This window comes from Oxyura jamaicensis, chromosome 14 (genome assembly GCF_011077185.1).
Source record: "Oxyura jamaicensis isolate SHBP4307 breed ruddy duck chromosome 14, BPBGC_Ojam_1.0, whole genome shotgun sequence".
In the NCBI taxonomy this organism is placed as follows: domain Eukaryota; kingdom Metazoa; phylum Chordata; class Aves; order Anseriformes; family Anatidae; genus Oxyura; species Oxyura jamaicensis.
The window spans coordinates 10,790,460-10,816,081 of NC_048906.1; the positions used below are offsets into that span (position 1 = coordinate 10,790,460).

A 25,622-nucleotide genomic window follows, 5' to 3' on the forward strand; every position below is an offset into this window, starting at 1 on the left:
TTTTGTCTTCTTCATTTGTCATTCTAATGAAAAGAGAAACCAGTTTTCTGCTCACAGAATAACACGTGAGCTGCAATTACAAACTGTACTGTAAAACTTCAGGGTAAGAGTCAAAAACAGGAGGCATGAGCAACAGGAATTCTATTCTACAGCTTTTGAGTTTTTCAAATATTGTTTATTAAATATTTTTGTCAAATCACGTATTTGGTAAGAGTTAACACAGATATCACTATCACAGAGATCGCAGGTTTCTAAGACACATTCTACTAGCAGAACTGTTTCCATCTTAAATTAAAAAAATAAAATAAAAAATCCAAACAATGTGGAGGTTTGTACAAGCCAGCACAAGCTCAGTGATATTTGATGTTTTGCCTCCCACAGTATGAGAGCATGTAGCATAGAGACAGCTAAACAACTTCCATATCTCTTGCCAATAAGCAGTCCTATAGAACCAGACTACCAGGAGACAAGTGGGAGAAGGAATTTATATAGATAAGATCTCTAAAAGAGCAACGGCTGTTGAAGAACCTCTGCTATCCTTTGCTTTCGATCACCTTGATGATTAACTGACTAACAAGCAGTAATCTGTTTTACTACACAAATTATAAGATCTATTAAAAGCATGAATGAGCAGAGACCACTACACTACAACAGGCCTTCACCCAAGATAGCACCCATTAAATGTGCTGACCTATTTTAGAAAGAGATGCATCAGACTGCTATGGTTAAGTCATCCAAAATGTGTTAGAGCTCATGTAATCTGGTAAACATCAGTATGTTCTCAGGAAAAACTGAGAAATTTCTCAGAGTACCAGCTGCTTTGACACTCTTGACTAAGAAAGTAAATAGTTTAGGTGTATTACTGTGTAGTTTTATGTTATCATTACAGAAGCAATGCTTTTCTACTACAATAAATAAACCAAAGAAACAGCTTTATTGACTATTAGGAATGAAAGCCATGAAGTGAATTAAGTGGTTTAGATAAACGAAATAAACTGGTTACATGGATTTCTTGCAACAGCTCTGTGGAATGAAGCCTGACAGCCTCTTAAAAATATTTAAAAGTTGGGACCCTCCGTAGGGATCTGAAATTTTCATCACTTTCACCATAGAAATGCAAATTATGTTGCAAAATCATCACAAGGAGGAGTCAAGGATGTATCCAACACTAAAATGCAACTCTTAAGAGGAGAAAAGGCACCCTAAGTAAGATGAGAACATCAATTGGGGCTTCAAAAAGCCCTACTACAGCAGAGAAGAAAACAACTATAACTTCTATAGGAGAAGGGGCTACACAGAAACAGTTGTAGTAGTAATTGTGGACTAAAGAGGTCCTTTATGTTCCCTTCTACCTCACAGACTACAGAAATTAAGTAATCCAAAGAGGTACCTACTAATAAGACGAAGAACAGAGCTGCTTTCTAAGGCTTTGGAGTGGACTGCGATTTAAGAGGATGATAAATTCTCTACTCTTACCTTGCCATAGGTTTATTAGTTGATGTAAGGCAGAATTGGTGGAATGCAGATCATTCAATGCACTTGTATTTCTGTAGTACTGGGAAGCATCAGTTATGGTGCACGTATACACAGACCTTTTCTCTTAAAATGGAATCTGCTTCAGATTTTTCATCAGAAAGGAATATGTCATTGTCACAAGCAGAATGGCTCTCAGTCTCCTGAAGGACTTTCAGAAGTTTCTGTTGTTGTCTGAAACACACATTCTTTTATATGTTATTTCCTTATAATTCTTGCATTTTTAATAAATAGTTTCATTGGTGCGAAGGTGAAGAGATGATAGGATGAACCCACACAGCCCACAGAACAATCTCACATACACCCATGCTGAATGACAACTGTTGCAGCATCCCACCTTAGATACACACAGTCTAGTTAAAAGACTGGGCTCCAGTTCTCTGAAGCAGTCTGAGAAAGTAATACACAGGAAATACAAACAGAAGTACACGGTTAGTACAGACTGCTGGCAGTTCAGTTCCCTGATTCACAGCCATTGGCCCAAGGTTAGAACCTTCTCTATGTTTTTGTCAATACTTGCCCAAAATCTTGGGCATCTAGAGACTATTGGGTGTGGTGGTGCCAGTACTGAAAAATATCCCATCAGAAAAGGAAGCTAGCCTTGAAGGAAGTATACATACCTGCTTCCAAAAGGACAAATTCTCTCAACAGCTTCTGTGAGTGCAGCCCTTGTGTGGCTTTTTTCTGAAGGTTCATCTATTTCTGAAGGTTCATCCATTGCAGAGAGAACAGATGAAACAGAAAACTCCTATGTAAGAAAAAAATGAACATTTCATTCACATTGTTCTCAGCTAATCTCTGCTCTGACCTCAGCTAATCTAAACTAATCTGTAACTCCAAACATGTAGTTAAAACAGAGAAAAAGCCCATCAGTTTTTACAATGCTACAGGTTCTTTCTCTACCTGCACACCACTGTTTAAGTATACACTGATCCATTTGTTATTTTTCCTAAACATTTGCTGGTAGCTTCTGTTAGAGACAGAATACACAGCACGGTGAACAACTAGTCAGATGAGGAATGGCAGTCCTTCTGTTCTCAGGTCATTTCCATCTCTGATTTTTGAAGACTAAGGGAGCTTTGAAATGCTTAGAAGTGAATTACTTCTCCAATATTCTGCATTGTTGTACATCTAAATATGAAAAGCCAAGTTTTTATAATTCCTTAATTGTGTAGTAGAATTAAACTACTTCTGGAAGATCATTTAAGTCAGCTTCAGCACTGGGAACTCACAGTGGGCTTTTGAAACTCCTTCTCAAATGTCAAGGTAACATTACATCTGTTTCAAATGTTACTTCATTATTTTTTAAGAACAACAGTAGTAAAATTAGCCAGAATGCCAGCAGGCAGATGTAAGTAGTTTTGTGGTTTCTTTCCAATTAATGTTCTTACATAATGTATCTCAAAAACAAGAGAACTAAGATTGAAGAATTGACCTAGATTGCAACAACACCATGTTTAAAGTATTTACCTAAAATAAGAGAACATTCTATCCTTGGCTCCTGACCAAAACTCCACAGAAACTTATTGTTGACTCAGAGATGACAGTGGATACAGATTCACCATAGCATTAACTCATAAATTCAGGGAACATCATTTTAGGTTAAAGTGGTGCTGTCTAGGAAACTCTCAGAATTCAAATGAGTAAATCCAAAAGCCAATAGGCACGTCTCTTTTCCTTCCTGTATAAAGGAGGGTCCCAAACACCAAACTGGAAGCAGACTTTAAATGCATGAACACTGGCCAAAACAGACAGTTTTGTAAATTTCATTTTATGCCCAAATTTCTTTATCTACTTTGTTAAGAGAACCGAATTATTATTATGCCTAATGATCAGCTAGAACAATTAGGACAAGCTTCCTGATTCTTTGTCTTAACAAGGAATAATAGTCGGATCTGAATCTGAAAGGAATAGATTTTTGCTTATTTCCTGGTTTATTTAATAAGTTTTTAATTGCCTTTGATAAGAGATACACACAAATTGCACACCTCACAATCTGTGTATGTATTAATAGGAAACTGTGTCCAAATGAGTTCAGTAGGAAGGTAGGATTTATTGGTGTGGAAGTAACCTATTATGTTGCTTAAGAAACTTCCAGAAAGAGAATTGCTCAAATGGGCCTGTAGCTGTGTATTGGACTGTATAGACATATCATGTGACTGGTGTATTAGTTGTTCGGTGAACCATGAAATTAAGAGTGCATTATGGGATGGTATCCCAAGGAAGGAGATTTAAAATAAAAACAAAACAAAACAAAACAAAGATCCCCCTATGGAAGAACAATACAGATCCAATTAGAGTTGAGAGACATCACTGTTCATTCTTACACAATCTTATAATTACGTACAAATTCTAAGGTTATAATTCATGTTTAAGGAAAGAATGTCTTTTTTGGTACTTGATCAAACATCAAGTTTCTGTATTTTGCCATACCTTTTGAGGATTTGTGGAAACAGACTGTCTTTGCAAATCTCTCTGCAACACTTCATTTTCAATTTGCATAGCTTTAACCACAGCTGAAACAGAGAGATCAGAATCCTTCTCACACACATTCTTCCGAGCTGATGAAAGTGGTCTTTCTGGTCGACTTAATGGTCCTGCCAAAAGAAGGAGGGAATGCCCATTTGTCCAGCCATACAGGTATTGAACATTACAACAGCATACATTTGCAACATCCAATTCAGTTACTGAAACAGAGCTATGTTAATAGTCTGTAAACATCCTAAACAAGGCTGAATTGCTCCACTTTGATGTCCTATGTTAGGACTCCACATCTACTCTAGACAACAGCTGAAACTGTAAAACTGAAAAGAGGGAAGAAAATGGCACTTTTATGCTTTAAAATGCTTTTGCACTTTTTTTTTTTCTTCAGATATTTAATGGAAATGCCTTGTAACAGCTAAATGAAGAAGAAATGTATAAAATTTCAGCACAACAGAATTTTTCAGTGTAGCCTGGGTAATTCAGCTGTTTTGGAGGAATCCAAAGACTCTTCTAAGAAAAAACAAGGGAATCAAAAGTCGCCACTTGCAAGATACTGTGGTTTAACCTGGCCAGCAGCTAAGTACCACATAGCCATTCACTCACCCTCCCTCCCACCCAGGATGGGGAAAGAGAATCAAAAAAAAAGTGAAAGCTTGTGGGTTGAGATAGACAGTTTATTAGGACAGAAAAGAAAGGAAAATAATAATGGTAACAGTACTACTACTACTAACGTGTACAAGTGATGCACAATGCAATTGCTCACCACCTGCTGACCGATGCCCAGCCTATCCCCAAACAGCAGTTTTCCCCCACCCCAGCCAGCCCCCCCATATTAATTGTTCAGCATGACACCATATGGCATGGAATACCCCTTTGGCCAGTTGGGGTCAGCTGTCCTGGGTCTGTCCCCTCCCAGCTCCTGCTAAACCCCCAGTCTGCCCGCTGGCAGGACGGAGTGAGAAGCTGAAAAGTCCTTGGCTTAGTGTAAACACTATTTTGCAATAATTAAAACATCAGTGTGGTATCAACATTATTCTCATCCTAAATCCCAAACACAGCACCATTCCAGCTACTAGGAGGAAAATTAACTCTATCCTAGCCAAAACCAGGACACAAAACCAAGTATGACCTTATCAACTAAGTAGTCAGAAATGCCCAAACACACACCCATCTTCTCAAACACATGGCAGAAAAATAGAAACATCACAGCCTGGAAATGGATTTAAAAGAGAGGAAAATAAAGTTTGTTATTTTCACTTGCCTTTTTAAAAGGAAAAAAGAATAAATGAGTTTTGGATACATTAATACCCTACACCATCTTCACTCTCACTTTCAACAAATATTAGTCATGTCTGCAAATCCAAGGGTAGAACCAAGTCCTTTTTATTATTTTTATTCTGCCTGCAGTCCATCAACTAGTGTGACTGATGAGGCTTGTTTCTTGTTTAGAATCTGTTATGTCTGTCTGTCAGGTTTGTATCTCTGTATATTTTGTTTATGACTTTTCCCTTTTCCTTAGGATCCCATTTGACAAGATCCTCAATCATATCATCCTACTGAATTAAACATTCCTGCATTCCACATGCCCTCATCAGTTAGTGTGACTGACTAGGTTTGGTTCTTGCTGCCTCCCTTATTTGCCAGTCTGGTTTGTGTCTCTGTATGTTCTTGTTTATGGATCCCTCATCCGCTTACTAAAAGGAAAATGAGGAAAAAGAGAGAAAAGCTGCTATTGTAAAGGTCCCTAACCAGTCACCCTTACAGAAGCAGTGACTCTCTCCTTCCACATGCAGTTACATAGGTGGGCACAAAGAATGGGACAGGACACCAGTATCACAGCACAGTACAGTTCTAGACATGTGCATTACTACATTTTTATTCCATTCCACTACTCCTGCAATATTTGTTAAGATGATATTAGCACTGTTTATTGTTATTGTACTTAAGTGCTGTCCTTGCACCCATCTATCATTTGTCTACCCAAAGCAGCAAGAAAGCTGTTTTTTCTCTACTGTGGGAAAAGCATGTCCCTTTCCTGCTGTAAATGCATTGTGTTAAAATCTTTCAACAAGGAGTAAATTCCTGAATTTTAGGACACACTTCTGTTAATACCATAAGGAACAGATCTCCATCAGGAAAGTGAGACACAGAGAGCAAGCACAAGGAACAAAAGGAAAACAAAGTCTTACAGTGTGGAAGCAAAAAGAGAAGGGAGGTAATAAAGATACAGCAGAAGACGAAAGTGTACAAACTAGAGTTTCTCACAGTTTTACAAAAGTTGAAACTCTTGAGGTACTAAACACAAAAAGGCAACAGCTAAGAAAAATCTCATTATGACAGATGTGCGCTGAAATTACATCCAAACCGACAAGGAAAAAAAGCATGACAACTCTCCTTATTTGCATTATATATTCTTATATAATTATATATTCTTATTTCTTACTATAGCAAATCCTTTCATGTCTTTCCAGCTGCAAGGACTCAGCAGAGAGTGGCCGACTGATTTTATTTTTTACCACAACTGGTCTGACAGGAATGTACACTTCAGCATTATCTTTTCTTTTTGCTGAGAGAACTCGTACTGGCTTCAATTCTGCAAGATAATAAGGAAACAGAAAAAAAAAAAAATAACTTCAGAGATATTTAGGAAGTCAGCCAGGAAAAATTTATTGGACCTTAAATACTAAAGTTTTGCCACTTTAATTATGCTGGCATAGGTAAAGTGATAACCCCTATCCTTCCTTCCTTTTACTGATGCGATTCTATTGACGTATTAATACATATGCGTAGCTTGCACTGACCTAGTGAAACAAAATATTTCACTGTAAAGTACATTAGACCAATATATCCTGGCTGCAGCAGGTATTTTTCAGCATTACTGTCAAAAAAAAAAAAAAAAAAAAAAGCAGCACACACACAAAAACCAAGTCATTTATTAATATAGTTATACCAAAAAAAAAATAATAATTAAGACGTTCCAAAGTGGGAGAGGGTTGGTTGCCTGGTGCATTTCATCAGAGCAGTTATCTACTCTTTCATTTGAGAATTATTAATGATTCCTTTGCTTGCATCACAGCTTTGAAACTTCTCACTAGAAAAAAAAAAAAAAAAATCACGTATCTTGTTCGCGATGCCACTGCACCCCTTGTTCCTCTCGTCTTCTGCTACTGCCTTTCCCCACACTCCACTCATTTCCACGATATTAAGAAGAACACAGGAAGAACACAAGAACACTCCTTTACTCAATTCATGCAAAGATTTTTCCTCTCTAGTTGACCAATTAACCAAGGATGAAGAAAAAAAAAAAAGAACAATGGAACAATGAACGTACCCAACGTACCCAAAACAGGTTGGGAAACTAAGTCTGGTTTCTGCCTGAACTTTCTTCTTTTAACAAGTTAAACATCTATGAGAACTAGTGACCGGTTCTGGGCTTGGACACTGAGGTCTCCAAAGAAGACCTGACAGGGTTTGGGGGGGGGGGGGAGGGAGGGGCAGCAGCTAATTGAGAAAGAAAAACCACCTGGCAAATTGACAGATCAAGCTTCAATAGCACATGCTATGATAACATAAGATAACTGGCATCCAGCACCCAAAAATGCGTATTGGAGGAAGCTGAGACTGGGAAAATTTGGCTGCTTTGATTACTGCAAAAACAGTTCCAAAATACACTTTTAAAAATCTCTTGAGAAATCTCAGTCTGAGACAACCGTTGTTAAGGTGTCTAGACCTGATGATGCACATGGGTTAATCAGGGCTACGTCTCGGTTATTTCTGAAGAAGAAAAAAAAAGAAAAATAAATAAACATAGAGCCCAGGAAAAATGGAAGAAATCAAAGAATGACAAATTTCTGTTTACATCTCCCCACACATGCCAGAGCCAGCAGAGCCACTCTGTCAGTGAATGGGTAAGTCTGCATGAGAATCTTCAACAATAAAGTAACGGGAAAGCAAAACATAAGGAGGTCACATCAAAAGAGCAGCACAAGAACGTGCCTGACAGCAGCCAGACGAGGACACACTGAGCACACAGTACCAGAGTAACACTCTCCCATACAAACACTGACCAATCCTTTAAGGACTTCTTGGACAGGAAGATGTGTGTAAAACATCTTTAACAAACAACAGTGTCCCTATCATCTTCCATGAAGTTGTGTAAATCTTTCTTGAATGCACTTAAAATTTGGCTGTCACATCATTTGGCACTGGGGACTACAATTCAATTATATTTGCTTTAGACCTGTTGCCTGAAAACATCATTGTTGCTCTCAGTCCTTCCATTACAAGTGAAAGTGATTAATATCCTAGCACCATATGCTATTTTACAGAGCTCAGTCCAATCCCTTCTGTAGAAACAGTCAAACATCTCTTTTCACAATAAAAAATTATTGCTTCCTTTGTTACTCCTTGCATAAAGTTTCTGTTGTATTCCAGTTTACCATTGTTACACTCCACTGTACCTGCCACATTTAGAACAGCCTTGATTCCTTTCTATCAAGTCCACTTGAAGGCTAATTAAGCTGGAGACCTGGTATGTTCTCCAACCTTAGTGCTCAGTAAAGCACAACACATGGGCTTGGTTGGAGGAGAGCTGGAGCCCAGGGTGATCACAGCAGTGAAACAGATCTTCAGGTAAAAGCAGAACCCATGCAGCTTCTGCAACTTCCCATTGAGAAGAAACAAAAGAAGAAAAAAAAGCAAAAAAAGCAGATGGGGTATTTGGGGGTGGGGCCCCGCAGATCATAGTTCAGTGCCTTAGAAATACTACACTTACCTGGAACATGAGAATCATCTTAAGACAATGCACGTGCATCGAATATGCACAGTGCATATTACAAACAGGACAGATGAAGAGATGAGCAGTTTTGGTACCCCTATCCCCACCATGATATAACACCTCCAGAAAAATCTTGAAGCTTTATCTGATGTGGATTCTCTGAGACAATCCCAAGGAATTTCAGAAGGAAAGCCAATCTTAGGAAGGGATGTTGGATAGCAGAAACAAAGAGACATTACAAATAAAATGGGTGAAGAACAAGGATAAAATGTCAGCACAGGTTTTAGCTAGCATTTTTAAAGAGCTATTTTTTCTACTGTGGAAAACATTTGTGCTAACAAAAATAAACAATGAAGACCTATCAAGTGAAACAAAGGGAGCTACTGAGGATGCAATAAAAGAGAAATTTCTGAGTGGAAAACCATGATTCTGAATCAATGGAAAAGGCAGCTGAGAAGAACTGAGCTACCCTGGTATACACTTACTCATACACAGTCCTGCAAATAGCACTTGGAGAAACAAGACAGGAACTTGTCAGATAATACAGAAATAGGCTGCCCTTGGAGTAGCAGTCTGCAACAATGTTATCGTTTTGTTTGATATACTGCTAACACTTACAAACAAACAGATTTTTTCCTAAATACCTGTAATTCATTCACAGTAATGCTAGATCTCATGCTGTATAGATTCAGACTGGGTGATGCAGTCATTAACACTGATTAATATGATTATGTAAAAGCTGGACCTACAGCCCTGGAACCAGAGAGACAGTCTACTATGCTCTTCTGCCTTCTGTATTTAGAGGCAAATATTTATTTGTCAAAAACAGTTAAGCCTTTCTCCATATTATTTTCACTATAACGTAATAGAGAAACTAATTTCATGTTTGTTTGTTTTTTTTTCCTCCCCATGTTGGTCCTGAAACCTGCATCCCTGAGGACTTCAAACTCATTAGTGCAACTGTGAGAGAAAAGCTGGTCTAGAAGGCTGAAGCTACAGCTGCAAGTGGAAGTAGCTGTCAACACTGAGAAGCCATGTACGCCTACAGCCTCAGTTGTCTTTCCTCCAGCAAACAGCACAGCAAATCCCAGTGTACAGCTCCTTTGGGCATAAGAGCATCCCTACCAGCTCAGAACAAATAACCAGCTATGTTAAGATCTTGTCTCTGACATCAGCAAGGAACATAGAACAGGGAGCAATATAGCTTCACCATGGTGAAGCTTCACCATGGTGAAGCTTGCAGCTCGCTCATAAAGTACAATGAATTTGCTACCCATTAATTTGTTAAAACTGCTACTGAAGCCATCAATATATTTTACCTTCTAAATACCCTATGGCAATGACTGTCATATTTATTTACCCATCACTTAGAAAAGACAAATTATAGGATGTCTACCCATATATACATACAAATAGAATGTTGTACCTCTGATTTTAACTATACACAGTCTTGATGTAGGCCCTGGGACTATGAGAAACAGGTTATAATCTTTGTATCTTTATGATCTATTAACTTATAAATATACTTAAAAAAAAAAAAATTTCAATAAGGACATACAGTAAGAGAAGAGCCTCTATCAAAAGTCTACCCAAAGACATAACACAAACCTGGCTGGTTCTGTACACTACCCAGGAAGGAATAGAGGCAAGTAGGAGTGCATGCTTGCTTAAAGAAAGCAAGGACATTACACTGGTATGACGCCTTTCCAGCACCTGATTGTGGACATTGGTATTTTGAATTACAGCACAAACCTGTAGTGATTCCCTTAAAAGCAATGCTCTCGAAGGATTATTACAATATTACTACGATACTGTAGTAGTATAACACACAGAGACTTACTACTTTGATCCTGCTTGTACTCCAACACAGTAAGGGCACCAGAATCAAGGCCAGAGCATCTCCCAGCATCCTGATGTTCAGAAGCTTCTTCCTGCAACGATCTACTGCTATGCAACTGAAGGCCTCCTAAGCTTGTAGATGTTTCCTCAGTAGGAGATGGTTCTGAAATCACTTCTTCAACAGAGTCATAATCCTCACTAACAGAGTCTTCTTCCATCTTTTTCTCTTCTACACTGAGTTGCAAGCTGTCTTTCAGTTTCTGGTACAATTCAGACAAACAAGTTGTCAGGAAAGCTCAAACATTTATTTTAAAATAAACCAACATGGATGCCTCTTCCTCCCCTAGGAGAGAGAAAAATCTTCTCATGAACTCAGAGCCATGATGTAGCTGAAGATATTTATATTCCTATGTCATGTCTTCATTTCCCTGGTGAAGACATGTTAAGAAAAAAATCATCCTACATCTCCTATGTACTTTCTCATCAGAGTCCTTGCAGTGAATTCTGTAGGCTAAGGAATTTTTGTGCAAAAACAATTTTTAGGAGTAAGTTACAAACAGGAGGTAAGTAATGGAGAAAGCAAGGGTACACATTTTTCCGGTTTTACACTGTGTCGGGCCCAGAGGCAGTAGACACAAACTGGAGTAGGGACAAACATCAAAAACATTCCTTCAGACTCACAGAATCCTGACTCATGAAAATTGTTTCACAATTTAGAACGCAGTCATCCACGAAAAAGCTGAGCAGAAATCACAAAACAATGAAATAAAAATTAATAATGAAGGATAAAGAAACTCTTGACATTGTGAGTCACAGGATTCAACAACAAGGCAAACTGTAAGAGAAATTAGCAAATCTATAAGTTAACTATGTTTCCCCAAAGGAGCATTATGAATAACAATATGGTCACATGGACTTGTATCTCTAGAGCTTCATCAAGATCAGAGACAAAATCAGAGACAAAACTGAGCATACATAAGCATGCAGAGCTTATTGCTGTTTATTGCTTTTTTAGATCAGATTGTGGGTAAAAGCCACCAATGAATGGCCTTACTAGTCACATAGTCAAAGAGATTGGCCTGGGGCTTACTCCATATCTAAAGTCAATTAGCAGTTGTCACCAGCTGAGGCAGGCATGGACCTCACACACTGCAAAAGGTCAAACAACTAAGTTTTAAGTGCCCACCACCCAGAACCTGAGCTGTGATATGATCAGAGTGACTGATCTATTCATGAGTTCACAGTGCCAATCTGAACTGGTCCAGAGAGGGGCAGGCTTTAACTGATGTGAGCATCAAGTGTGCGGAGTGTCATCAAAGAAAAATCTTAAAATAGAAATCACTGTCTACATATTATACCCACACTACTTATTAAGTAAATTTTTAATTAAATGTTCCTGAATAGAACATGGGAGTAGAGATGATCTTATTTGAATAGGCAATGCTTATAAGGGTAGACTATCTGAAGATTCAGTTGCCTTGCTCTGATAGCTGCAACGTAATCCTTGTTGCAGCTAAACACTAAGCAGATCCTTAAGCTGAGCTCAAGTGCCACGTGGTTAAGAGCAGGTCATTATTTCATTTCTTACTATTGTTTCAAAATCAAGTAATTTAGTTCCCTAAATGAGCATTCCATAAACATAAGCTTAGTTTAAGGCTCTTTAAATAGTGTATAGTGTTAAGACTAAGTTCAGTTTGATAAAGCAAGTCTGGATGACATTAGGCTTCTCCTAACATGGATTCCCCAAAATTTGCAGGCTGCCAAGCTGTTTGTTGTAGCCTGGTAACAGAGAACAAACGTCTTGGGGACAGAAATAAACTATAGCTAGTTTCAGCCATTACCAGCCTGCAGAAGGGACAGAGGTGGATTCAGACTTTCAAACTTAAGATACCACATTATAGGTAGCACATCCCGGAATCCTTATCCAATATTATATCCTACAGTGCCTACTGTCGATACTATATACTGAGTTTGCATGCTCTAGTCAATACTGATACTTGGCCCCACTCGCATTTCAACTGACACCACCACGAACAATAGAAGGCAACTGCTAATTGTACCTGAGAGTAATGGAGAGGATCATCACTATTTCTCTCCATGCTCAAGCTTTCATAAGGTTCAAAATCCTCAGAGTATTCCAGAGGAGGGTTAATGCAGAGTTTAGTCCCCCTTTCTGTTTTAATCTCCACAGTTTTCTGTTAAAAGAAGCATGCAAAGAAATGAGACATTTTTAGTGCCATCAGCAGTACAAAAATAATATAATCATCTTTTACATAACAGTATTTAGATCAAGCAATCCTTTTCCCCTCTGTTCCATGGAAGGTTTCTGTCCTCTCTCAGTTCACCTTTGGGCCCTTGCATTATTGTTTGACATGGACAGTGCCCCAGTCAAACTCCATACCTGCTGCAGTCCCTGGAGTACACATCATGATCATGCCCAGCACATATCATTTAATTGGAACCAAACCCAAGTGCCCATTGGGGTTCACTTTCTCACCACACCAGGTGAAAAAAAATGTTAAGAGTAGAGACATAGCAATCAACAGAACAGCTGAAGTGGAATCAGTATGGGTGCTGTTCCAGAGGGTATTATCTGTTATAGACATTCTGATGAGGAAGAAGTAGATGATGCCTTTCTAAAAAAAAAAAAATAAATAAAATAAAAAATTGGAAGATTTCTTTCTCAAGTCTCAAGGCCTTGATCCTCATGGGGAACTTTAACCAACCTGGTATCTGTTGGAAGGACAACACAGTGGGGCTCAAGCCGTCTAGGAGATTCCAGAATGCATCAATGACAACTTATCAGCACGAGACTGAGAAGCCAACATGCAAATTCTTCTGCTGGAAATTATACTCTTAATCAAGTAAAAACTGGTCAGAGATGTGAGAATAGCAACAGCCTCGGCTTCAGTGATCATGAGATGGTTGAGTCCAGGATCTAACAGAAGGATGAAGAGCTTAAAGGACCACAATCCTCGATTTCACCACTGGGGAAATTACTGGTAAAGTAACCTGCTGTCTAGCACAACCTGCATCTTACTCAGTGGGGCTGCACATCTCCTTAGCTAAATAATTCCATTTGTTCGTTAAGTTACTATCTGCTATCCTCCCACCCAATTGGATTCAAGGCTTGAGATGTAACTCTAACCCACTCCCCAGTGGTAGCTAGTGTTTGGTAGTACAGCTTTCTATATTTGGCTAACTTCCCAACCCAGTTAGAGGACAAAACATCTTCATTTGGCTCTTGCCTAGAATGATGTAGGTTATGATTAGCCACTTATTTGGCAAATTTAGCAAACAAGGTCTCACAGGCCAGTATGCTAGCAGAAATCTAGTGAGAGAAGCAACGACTGAGGAAGTGCATTCAATTAAGCAGTGATGGTTATACAGAAAGTAAAGCAGCCTTAAAATTTGAATGCAAGATATTTGCTGAAAGAAAAGGAAACCTGCATGATGCGAACACTTGACCCTCAGTGACACAGACTCCTGATCACCAGTCACTCAAGCATGGACTGGACATCCACCCAAGGCAGTTGCTAATTAAATAGGGTAAATATTTGGTTGACCTGAATTAGTTGTTTACAATTCACATTTATTTTCTCAGAATGGATGAATTAAGTCAGATCCTTCTTTAGGCCAAAAAGAAAAAAGAAAGACTATTGAGATTTCTTCAGTGAACCAGCTGTGAAGATAATGGCCCCAACTTTCTTATAAGCAGAGTATTATTGTTTATATCTATTTTCCTCACTTTTGATTTATGAGAATCTGTCACAAACTACGACTCAAGATATGCAAATTACACCTCTGTGTCCCGTAATACTATTCAAGGGTGACAAACTGCAGTGACAGGCAAGGATGGATCTCCACCATGAGCTCCAACTTTTGCATTAGAAGCTCTCTAGGCATGCCATCAGAGATGTCAAGGAACAGCTGTTCTGCTGAGGTCAGAGTGAGCCAATCATGTCAGGGATACTGAAGTGTCTTGTAAAGGATGTCACTGAATCCAAACCAATGAAATTTTTCACTTTAGGCTTCAAAAAGACACAGAACTGGCCAGAGTATCATTTCATGTTGTCACCCAGTATCCAGATTAAGCCAAGTTTCTGATTCTAGGAGAATCTCAAAGCATATAAACTGCCAACCCTCCACTAACTGCAACCAATTTCCCACAAAAAAGATTTGTGATGTAAGAATTAGTTCAAAGATGCATTACTTCAAACTGCTTCTTACCTGAAGCCATCCTTTACGCTGTATTTTGCTTGGTGCAGTCTGTGTGCTGCGTTCTTGCAACTCACTCGCTTTTAGCTGGGCTGCTATGAAGAATTAGAAGATGGGAAGCAGAAATACAATATTTGAGGATACATACTTTATTTGACATTCTTTTTTCCCCCCAGATGAGGGGAGAAGAAAATATCTTTCATATGAGAATAACATTAACAACTGAAAAGGCATTCCACTTCAAATACTGGCTAGTTATGTACTAGTAGCAAGAGTTTTGAATCTCTTTGGGGATAAATCACCCTCACACATATTAAAGAAAAGCTATGTTAGCACAACAGCATGCACAGCCCCACATTCACTGATACGAAGTATAGAAATTTGTTCTAGCATAGGTGTGCACACCATTCCAACTCCTAGCTGAGCAGACGGTAAAGTGAAGCTGAAGGCAGACTTTGATAGACAGGGCCCTGGTGAAGAACAGATGTTATGCTAGGTTTACAAAGGGATTTTGTACATTCATTTACTCTCAAGCTAAGGCAACGTACTGAGGTACTGGCAGATTAAACACAATGTATTGGGCATTTAACCTACTGTGCAGAGAAGCATTCTTCATGGACAAGTCAGACACAAAGGAAAAATAATAATTTTCCTTCATTTCTAAGGTGAGGCAGAGTTGGTGTCAAAACTTTGGTGAAAATTCTGTGGATGGTCAAGCAGAACAAAAGGTCCTTGTACTGGAAATAGTCCCAAATCACAGGACAGCAATGGATTTTGCTTTGACCGAGACACAAAGATGTGCATCTTGCAGGTCACATCAGCATCCTCAATGGAGCAAGGACATCATCAACACTCTCAATACAATCCTAAATAAAGGCATCTCATTTCCTATGTCCAAGACAGATTTACAGCTTCCATTTCTTTTCAGTGGAGAAAAATAGCTGATGCAAAACCTTTCTTCTTTAAGCCATAATTGAATGGTCATCTTAAGCCAGCAGAAACTGGCACAAACGATAAAAGAAGCAGTATTCCTACTAAGGTCATAGAATCACGAGAAGATTTACATTGGAAGGGACCTCTAGAGGTCACCTAGTCCAACCTTTCATTCAAAGCAGGTTTTACTTCAACTCTCAATGCCACATTTTCTTTTTTGAACCCTACATTGCACCTGTGCAGTGAGCTGTTCAGAAAATTTATCAGCAAATTTTAAACTTAGAAAGAATAGAAAATAAAATTACTTTTAATTTAGTCACTTGTACTTTCTGGTTGTCCACAATTGTACAAATGCTACCACAAGCACGTAGAAGAGAACAGCAAGAGGCAGTACCATTTTTAGTACAACAATGCAGGCTTAGGTCAATTTCAAGTGATCATAAAACTACAGAGCAAGATGAACAAAAGCTTGTTCTGTTGCCTCTACACAAAGTATCTTATTCACTCCCAGAGGCCTGAAACAGGACAGAGGGGAAAGGGAATGGATTGTTCCAGGGAGGAAATAAGATACCTGACATCCTGTCTTGCAAAACATCCCTTCCAACTACAGCTCCTGCTACTCCATTAGGCTACTCCTACATAACTAGGCTAATCCTACGTAACTCCAACTATACCACACAGTCATCAGCATTGGTGCTGACTGCTTTGGGGCTCTTCAGGCGCCAAGGGTGATTTGTCCTGAGATTACAATGCTAGAAGCATAGTCTGATTTGGTCACTGCTTTGGACAAAATTGGAAGCATTTTTACCTTTCAGTTCCTAAGCAATCCTTATTTTCTAAGCAACTGCGCAGAAGGTCATCATGTATGGTACAAGCATAAGTAAGAAAAGGGGACAGGGTAGGACTCATGTCACCAGTGCTGAGTATTTGGTTCTCAGAATTGAGTATTTTGTGATGGATTTCTGTGACCAAATCCAAGCCACTAAAATACAGTGGTTCAAAACCCAAGTAGAAGATGATGCAACTGAGCCACCTACACTAAAGTGATGTTTGCAACAAAGGCAAAAACATTCTTCCCATGGGATGGATTGGATATGAATAACAACTATTACCTGTTTCAGCACACAAAATAGGTCCACTGTTGTCATTCCCTAGTAGGAGTATCTTTGGAGACTCAAGCTGACAGTGCCCATTCTAGTAGCCAAGGACTAAGTAGGACACCATTAAAATATTAGTCATAATACAAGGAGACCCCGTACTGCCCTTAAGACATCTCTTTGACTACATCAACATTCAGTGACAGTACAGACTTGGTTGTAAAACTGTCTGGATTACACACCCATATAAATGACAGTGTATGTGGAGACCAGCTTCCCTACTGTACATATTATAAGCCCATCATCTACTTTAATTCATTTATCAAGCCTAAGCATAAGAAGTGTGTCAATCTCTATTATCATTAATTATTCCTAGGAAACACAAAGAAAATAGCCCAAAGAGATTTATGATGACACTTTCAGGAAGCACAGAGTCCTTTCTGTACTATTAAGCATCACATATTCTTAATTTTTTAGAAAAGACTAATCCGATGGATGGATGTTCTAAAAGTAATAAACGATGCAATAATTCTCACTGGAGATGGATAGGGAAGAAAATTCAGCACTGTATCTTAGCCAGAAATCATTTCTGTGAGTAAAATAATATTCAATCATTGAGAAGAAATGCCTAAAAATGAAACAGACTACAGAATTGCTAAGATACTACCTCCAGGCAAGAATTTTATATAGATCACCAATGACGCCCACATTGGACACTAGTGGTAAAATCAAATGGAAGAAGAAAAATGACAGGGTGATTTAGTTGGTATCTTTCACTGCAGCTGCATGTGCTTAAAATAAGGATATTGAATAGCTAGGAAACCACAAAACACTGAGTTCTCTTCTACAGAGATAATGCCACTGTCTCGAAGTTGGTGGATTTGAGGAAGGGAACACAGACTGCCACTGAAGTCCTTAAAAGTACCTTAAATCCCAAAGACAAGCTAAATATTCTACCTGAACAGAATCAAGGGACAATAAGCAACCACAGTGAAACAAAACACACACACACCTTGGTTAGGCTTAGAGATAGCAAATGCATATCAGAACTTGAAGAGAAAACTTCTCTTGCAAAGTTCTGTTACAGCTACTGCCAAAGCAGCCCTACACAGCATTTGGACCAAACAGTCAAAGATGTTGGTTTACACACCTTTAGCTCCCTAAAAGTACACCACCCCAGTATGACAAAAGCACAGAATTTCCTCTTTTCCAGTATTCAAGAACATGAAGCTTTTTGCACGGTTACACACGATCTCTTACAGAAAACAGTGAAACTAAGGGAGAAGACAGGTAACTATCTCATTCCCCACCCCCATGCTGTACGACTTGCTGTATGACTAAGCATTATTTTTAAATAATTGTCTTCATTTTTTAGAGAGAAAAAAAAAAAAAAAAAAAGCTTAGTAGATACTACCTATACAGCAACAGATTAAGAAGATATGCTCTGTGAGACAGGTTGCAAGTATGAGGATAACAGACTAAGGCTGGTAAACTGCTTTACATTGGGATTTATTGAAATCATTTATTTTCATTAAGCTAAATGGATTAGAAAGCCACTAAGCTCCCTCTTTATAACTTCATGCGTGCAAAATTATTCCTACTACTACATTGCTCTCTATGACAGACTGACTTAAACGAGAAATAAAATTTCACATTTCAAATAAAGCCAGCTAACCACGGGTAGAAAATGGCAAATTCTTTACTTCAAATATTTAAGTAAAGATTAGCTGTCTTTTTAAGAGGACTATAACTTAAACAAAATTTAAGTCTATAATTTGATTATAATCTCTCTAATCAAATGCCATTTGTCTGCAGGAAACCAGACAATACTGAAGTCCATCATGTCTTAAAACTTATGAACAGTGTTATGTATCAGACAAAGGTATATAATTATTTTACACTGCAATTTATATACATTTCTAATCTTCTACTTTTAGTTATAACTTTAACAAGTGGAGAGATGGGGAAATTAAACATTGGAATTAATTAAGGATCAACTGAGCAATTGATAGGGTGTTGCAGAGACCCCTTGTAACATTCAAATGGCTTAATAAGTACTCGATTGAAAGAGCACCGCGGAATTTCATTCCACTGTGCTTGAACACTGCTGCCCCACTCGCACAGCCTGACAGGTAACTGCACAGACTGAATTGCACCTCTGATGACCAAATATTTAAAATAGTTTGATGCTGCAACCTCCATAAAACTCTGATGTAACTTACCATTTGTCCTGGCGGTCTGTGTCTCATTTTTGAGGTAGCCATGAGAGTTGAATTTTCTGTGGTAATTTCTCAGCTCTGAATTAGCTCCATTCATATACAGAGAAAATCCTTGCTCTAACTGTTCCAGTTTGATTTGGGTAGGATCCTTTCTTTTTAAATGCCTCAGTAGCCTAAAGTAGAAAGGATAATAACTCATCCCTATACAGTACATATACAGATGATCATATTGGCAATAAATACAAAGTCACAGTGTCAGAAAAATAATTTAAAAAGTGTGTAGCTCAAGTAACAATTTCAGAATACAGCTTCCAGCACCCATTCCTGTTCTTTAATGCTTGTATGAGTACTGATACCCTGTGACACAAAGTTCAACCAAGCGTTTCACTGCTTAGATTTTTCTATGCTGTTCATCATTCCACTTTTTTTTTTCCATTTGGCATTTTTTCTACTGAAATTTTCTTCTTGAGAACTTGAGAGATTTTTGTTTAGAATTTTAGAGATGTTAGAATGGTTGAGCTCTTTTCAAGAAAAACAGAGAACGCACTTTTTGTTTCAAAACTTGAGGGGGAAAGCCCCAAGTCAATAGTGTAGTTAGAGATACCAGAACTTTAAACTCATTAAAACTTTAAAAAAAAAAAAAAATCTAGTGTTTGTTTGTTTTGCTTTGATTTTTTTAAGAAGTGTAGAGAAGATGAACTTATAGCAAGTTAAATGTCTAAAAGCATATTATGATAGAAATCCACACAAGTTTTTAAATAACACAAGTTACAAATATTCATAACTATGCATAGACTGACACTGCTACTGATAAGTTTTGAATTTTTAAACTACTTTCTGCTACCAAAAAGACACTGTATCTTAAGAATTAGCAATTTGGTGAAATAATTCTGCATTAATAAGTAGACACTGCAATGAGTATGTCAGCAGCGCTGAAAATTTACTAAGTCCTCTAAATCTGCTATGTGCAAACCTTACAATTTGTTATGGAGGGTGGATTTTTTTTTGTTGTTGGTTTTGGTTTCTGCCAGAATAAATCAACAGTTGCCATGCAACTGGCTTGTAACACAGGAGTTCAGAAGAATCTGTAAAATGCATGTGAGACTGAAATTTCATAGCTCTGAACATACTGATTAACACCACTCCAGCAGACAAAGATGCAACAGAACCAAACTTTTTGGGACAATAAGGTCAGCGGAGCTGGAATCAAGACCTGGAGTTAGGTTCTCTGCAGAATTCCTCCTGTCCTTTTGTATAAAGTCACAGAAACTGTCAGCAGAGCATCACTCTGGGCCAAGAACCTATTCTCTTCTGTTATAACAAACATACATTCATCGTAAGATGTAACTATTACTTTCTTTCTCAGTCTTCACTATTCTCAGTCACTGACTGAGAATCCAGTCATCTCTAAGGCCAGAGATGACACTTGCCTGTAAAGACATTTATTCAAAGAAGTCAGCTGATAGAACTGATTTTTGGTTTTGTTTTGATTTTTTTCAGTTTCTCTCTGTGAAAAAAACAAGGCTGACATAACCCTCTTTCCCCTTGGCCTAGCGCAACATCCTAACCACAAAAATATAACCTTCTGGTTGAGTATTCCTAACTCATGTTAAGAATTCTTGGTCATTCACCATTCTCATTAGAAGTCACACATTCCAACATGTGTTTACAAATGCTAAAAGTAAAAACTGAGCTTCCTGATACGCAAGAACCAGGTTTCCTGCATTGCCACAGCAGATGAGGCTAGAGGGGTTAACATGAGCAGAGATTGAACATGTATCTAATACACACACCACCCTATGTCCAGCAGGCTGTATAATTGGAGCTAGTATCCTAACAATCTGAGGACTTATTGCAAACATCAGGCCTTGTGCCTACACAAACAATTCAGTAATTTGCTTATATATCTCTATCAAATGCCAAATTTTGCCCCTTTATGCAGGTTTTCATCTGTGAAACTGGCAGGTTCAGGCCATTATGGGCCATCGCCTCTCCATCAGCTGCTCCAAAAACACTTCTTCATCCCTCGGGGTAATGTTCACAAGCAGCCCAAGTCCTAAACCACCCGCAAACAAAGGGAAGAGAACTACTTGAATGCTTTAAGACACAGCAAACCAGGCTTCACATAACAAACAAGTTTTTAAACTAATATTCACCACTATTGATTTTAGATGCAATATTACATAGCACGCAACAGATATTACATACTCAATAGTGATAACAATTTTGGCTCTTACCGGTTTCTCTGCTGAAGGGATACTAAATATTCATCATGTTTTTCATCGAAGTCAGTCACCATATCCTTAATACAGTGCTGAAATGAATGTAGAATTGCCACACTTAAGAAGAGAAGCGATTTACTGTAGACTATTACTGGGTTTGCACCCTCAATAGCCATGAACACTGTAAACTGAAAAAAACAGCTCCTCATTCAAAAGAGCATAATGCAGTCAGTGTAACAAACAAGTTTCCTAAGTTTCCTGAAGAACAGAGGAAACATTACTTGAATTATTTATTTATTTTCTCCAGAGCCCTTCATGATCTACTGAAGAGCCTCAAAATACTAAAAGGGGAAGGCCGAGGCTACAGCGGATTTTTAATCTGGGAACGGACAAGCAGGGCCATGCTGAGGCACAAACTGAAAAAAACACACCCGAGGCCAGCTATGGGAGAGTTTTCCTGAACAGGCACCGCTCGTGCCAGCTGTTAGAGCTAAAACTTGGGAGCCTGGACCCATTTAAAACGTTTAATTAAAGGTTTTACCTCGCTTGCCTATCAGGAAACGCAAACTTTTCCCACCGAGCAGCTCCGAATTGCTGCCACAGGCTGCGGCAGGGCGTCCTCCTGCACAGAGACAAGCTGAAGCTCGTCACCTCCAGCCAGCGCGGTGCCCAACAGCAGCCACCCGCCGCGCCCCCCCCGGCCCCTCCGCTCGCCCCCCGTCTCCCCTCAAACACCACCGGCTCCTTCCGACCCCTCGCCGAGCGGCGCAGCAGGGAGCCAGGCGCGGCCGCCCCGCGCTCCCTCAGCCCCACGGAGCCAGCGCCTGAGCCAGCCTGGGCGAGCCGGGGCCGAGCCGTGCCGCGCTAGGCCTCAGCCCTGTTTCTCCGTTTCCCCGGTTACCGGCGCAGGGTGGCGGCGTCATTTCTGCCGCGCCGCCGGGTGCCGGAAGCGGCGGCTCCGAGCATGGAGGCGCTGTGGGCGCTGCTGGACGAGGTGGCCCTGGAGGGTCTCGACGGCGTCACGCTGAGCGCGCTGTGGCACCGCCTGGGGACCCGCTCGCCGCCCTTCCCGCTGCCGCTGGAGCCCGCCACGCAGCAGCTCCTGTGGGCCGCGCTCAGCGCCCAGCCCGGCCTCAGCTTCTACCTCCTGCCGCGGGCGCGGCCGCCGCTCCGCCTGCACGACCGGTGAGGAGACCCCGAGCGGGGCGCTGTCCCCGCCCCCCGCCCCCCCCCCCCCCCCCAGTCCCGCTGTCCCCCCCTCCAGCCCCGCTGTCCTCCCCCCCGCTGTCCCCTTCCCTCCGGGCACCGTCTCCCAGAGCTCCCGCAGGAGCCCTCGGTTCCCCCTGGCTTGGGTAAAGGCCGGCTGCTTTTGTGGCAGGTATGAAGAAATAGACCTGGAGACGGGAATACTGGAAACCAAAAGGGATCCGGTGCCGCTGGATGACATTTACCCTGTCCACATGGTTTTGGATAATAAAGATGGCATACAGGGTTCCTGCCGGTATTTTAAGGAGAGAGTGGATATCACCGATCAAGTAAGGAGCAAGGATCTGCAGCCGAGTTATACTTACACAGAAGCTGTTGAAAAGTGAGTGAAATCCTGCTACCTGGCATTAAAAGGTTTTAAACTTAATTTTAAAACTATACTCCTGGAACTGCGTTTGTGCAAATCTATGGAAATATGATGTTTGTGGGGGAAAAGTGATTCAGCACTCTTTTTATGGCTCTAATGAACTTTTGCTCTTTTCCTTTTTGTTAGATGGGGAGAGAAACTTGTCATTGTTGCCTCCCAAGACCAGCGTTACAGAGCTTTGATAGGCTGGGAGGGGGATCCTGACTTAAAGCTCCCTGACTTCTCCTACTGCATTTTGGAGCGTTTAGGTCGTGCTAGGTGGCAAGGAGAGCTTCAGAGGGATCTTCACAGCGGAGCTTTTAAGTAAGTTTATATTTTGATATGTAAATTAAATTGAGGTGAATAAGTTTGTACTGACTACTTACATGTTTCTGCATTCCTATGTGTCAATTAAACTCCTGTCTTTATTGGTAGTGTCTCATCCTTGCTAACAGGAGCATTTGTCTCTTGGAGCCTATATTACAGGGAGCACTGGTCTCTTCCTAGAGCTCATTATACTTCCTGCTATTTTCTCATGGAACCAGAGGTTGTCTGCTGGGTCAGTGCACAGGCTTTAAAGTATTTCAGTTCTCAGAGGACTGAATACACTGTAGAGAACTGGAAAGATTAAGCATTTACTAGAGCTGTAAATAGGAGGGAGTTTATTAAGGAAAAATGCTAAAATCATCAGTCAGTGACCAGAGTTCTCTGTTTCAATGAAGAAGTGATAGAATACCTAGATCATACTGTAAGTTCCCTGTAGTAACAGACAGTTAATGTTCTAGGAAAATCAAAAATTGAGAGAACATTTACTGCTTGCACTAGGTATCCAAAAGCATGATTACATCACTGCCAAGTCTTATCATGCTTCCATGTGATACCAGTAACAAATTATTTTTCATGCATTTAACCCTAAAGCTTGTGTTTTAGCACATCATTCGGAGGAAAGTTATAAAAATCATCTTTCTATGGTATTTTGCAAAATGCTGCATTGGGTTCTGTATTTTATTTTTAATTTCACAAATATTATATGTAAGTCAATCTCCCTACATTTACACATAACTAGGTTATGATGCCTTAAGTTATATGCCTAAAATTACTTTTGGGCTCCTACTCTGAAAAGCTTGGTTTTAACTAACTTGTTTATCAAGACATTCTATCTTCTTTTTTGAAAAAGGGAATAGCTTAGAATTTCTTTTTCCTAGGAGACTGTATATCACTGTTCTGTAATTTTCTTCCAGGGTTCTGAAACACTTGAAACTGAACTCCCAAACAGTCTCAGATTGTATAGCTGCTCTCATGAATTTTCTGCTTATTCTCTGTAAAGCTTTTGCCTTGTTCAGAGTGATATAAAATACTTTGTACAATTAATCAGTTTCACAGGTTATCTAAATTTTGGTACTTCTTAATTTTTAGATGGTCACTTTGTAAATTAGCATAATGTATGACCAAGACTGTGGGTAATTTGGGTGAAGGCTGTTTGAATACTGGATACTTAGTATTTGCAGAAGCTCCAATGCTTATACATATCTTGCTATCTGTTCTTCAGAGTGGATGCTGGAAAAATTCATTATCACCGAAGAGTATTGGACAGAAATGGTCTCATAACAATGCAGTCTCATGTGATCAGACTACCAAGTGGAGCACAGCAACACTCCATTCTTCTACTTCTGACTCGCTTTCATGTTGATAGGTATGTGCCGCTGGGGTGTTTAAAAGATTCCCTGGTTAGGCTGTGGCCTTTTACAATGTTGAAAGTTTGTAGTCTCAATTTCTTTAAAGAAAATCACAGTGTATTTATTAACTCCTCTTCCAGATGCTGGACTGTTCTTGGAAGTGCGAACAATAGGGTATTCTAGTGCCTGTCACCTGCCTGCTATGAGCCTCTCTCTTCTCATTGTAGCTCACATCATTCTGTTAATTTTGAGTGTTCTCACTTAAAACACATTTTTAATATATTTTTGGTTTCCCTTTTTGTTTACAGTCAGAACTCATGCTTGTGAATTTCCAATGAAGCAACAGCTTGGAGTTACTTATGTTCCCCCACTTGGGGTCTCTTAGTGACAAATTCTCTCACCTGATATTCACAGAAGGAAAAGAAAGCTCTAAGTTCTAAAACAATCTAAGAACACTTCAGTGTACCTTCTCTAATAATTAACATTTTGGAAAGGTACAACTCGTGCTTACAAAGTTATATGCATGCTGAAATGTCAAATATTCTCTTTCCTCAATTAGGAGGAGTAAATATGATATCCTGATGGAGAAGCTCTCAAGCATGCTAAGTGCTCGTTCAAACCATATGGAAACATTAGGAAACTTGAGGGAAGAATTGGTGAGATTCATTATTCTTTTTCAAATTCTGCCTTACATAGAATATAATTGATTAGTATCAAAGGCACTTCTTCATACTTCTCTTTTTAAAGTAGCACCATATTTTGGGGTAGGATATCAAAAGAAGGATCTTAAAAACCTGATAGTTTATTGAATTAGAAAAAAGGGAAGAAAATCTCATTATCATATTGCTCTAGATCAAGTTACTGTCACTTTTTGCTTTAAGCAAGGAGTTCTATTCCATCCACAGCTTTAGAAAAATTTTGTCACAGCACCAGACTCTTTTTTCCACATACAGTCAATAGATACTGTTGTGTAATACTTGTAGGTGGTTGCTGCTGTGTTTTTGGAGGATAG

At 39.4% G+C, this 25,622-nt stretch overlaps 2 protein-coding genes across 12 annotated transcripts in view; one reads left to right on the forward strand and one right to left on the reverse strand.

Moving 5' to 3' along the window:
- Positions 1-22,204, reverse strand: part of KATNIP (katanin interacting protein) — a 68,424-nt gene extending 46,220 nt beyond the window's left edge. For 3 of the 10 annotated variants that reach the window (XR_004754684.1, XR_004754685.1, XM_035339957.1), the window contains exons 1-10: positions 21,859-22,204; positions 21,338-21,414; positions 19,104-19,273; positions 14,864-14,946; positions 12,694-12,831; positions 10,635-10,893; positions 6,461-6,610; positions 3,967-4,130; positions 2,154-2,281; positions 1,593-1,707 (exon numbers count right to left, since the gene is read on the reverse strand). Coding sequence is in view for 8 of the 10 variants with exons in the window: in XM_035339957.1 (XP_035195848.1) it covers positions 1,593-1,707; positions 2,154-2,281; positions 3,967-4,130; positions 6,461-6,610; positions 10,635-10,893; positions 12,694-12,831; positions 14,864-14,946; positions 19,104-19,273; positions 21,338-21,399 (1,269 nt within the window). In the remaining 2 variants the exon portion in view is untranslated. Of the gene's footprint in view, positions 1-1,592; positions 1,708-2,153; positions 2,282-3,966; positions 4,131-6,460; positions 6,611-10,634; positions 10,894-12,693; positions 12,832-14,863; positions 14,947-19,103; positions 19,274-21,337; positions 21,415-21,858 lie in introns of those variants that run through there. The other 7 variants (XM_035339960.1, XM_035339959.1, XM_035339958.1 and 4 more) reach the window with 7 other exon arrangements.
- A 49-nt stretch (positions 22,205-22,253) lies between these two features.
- Positions 22,254-25,622, forward strand: part of GTF3C1 (general transcription factor IIIC subunit 1) — a 44,021-nt gene continuing 40,652 nt past the window's right edge. For both annotated transcript variants that reach the window (XM_035339955.1, XM_035339956.1), the window contains exons 1-5: positions 22,254-22,507; positions 22,701-22,910; positions 23,082-23,258; positions 24,484-24,627; positions 25,170-25,266. In XM_035339955.1, the coding sequence (XP_035195846.1) occupies positions 22,287-22,507; positions 22,701-22,910; positions 23,082-23,258; positions 24,484-24,627; positions 25,170-25,266 (849 nt within the window). In that variant the 5' untranslated portion in view covers positions 22,254-22,286. The remainder of the gene's footprint in view (positions 22,508-22,700; positions 22,911-23,081; positions 23,259-24,483; positions 24,628-25,169; positions 25,267-25,622) is intronic.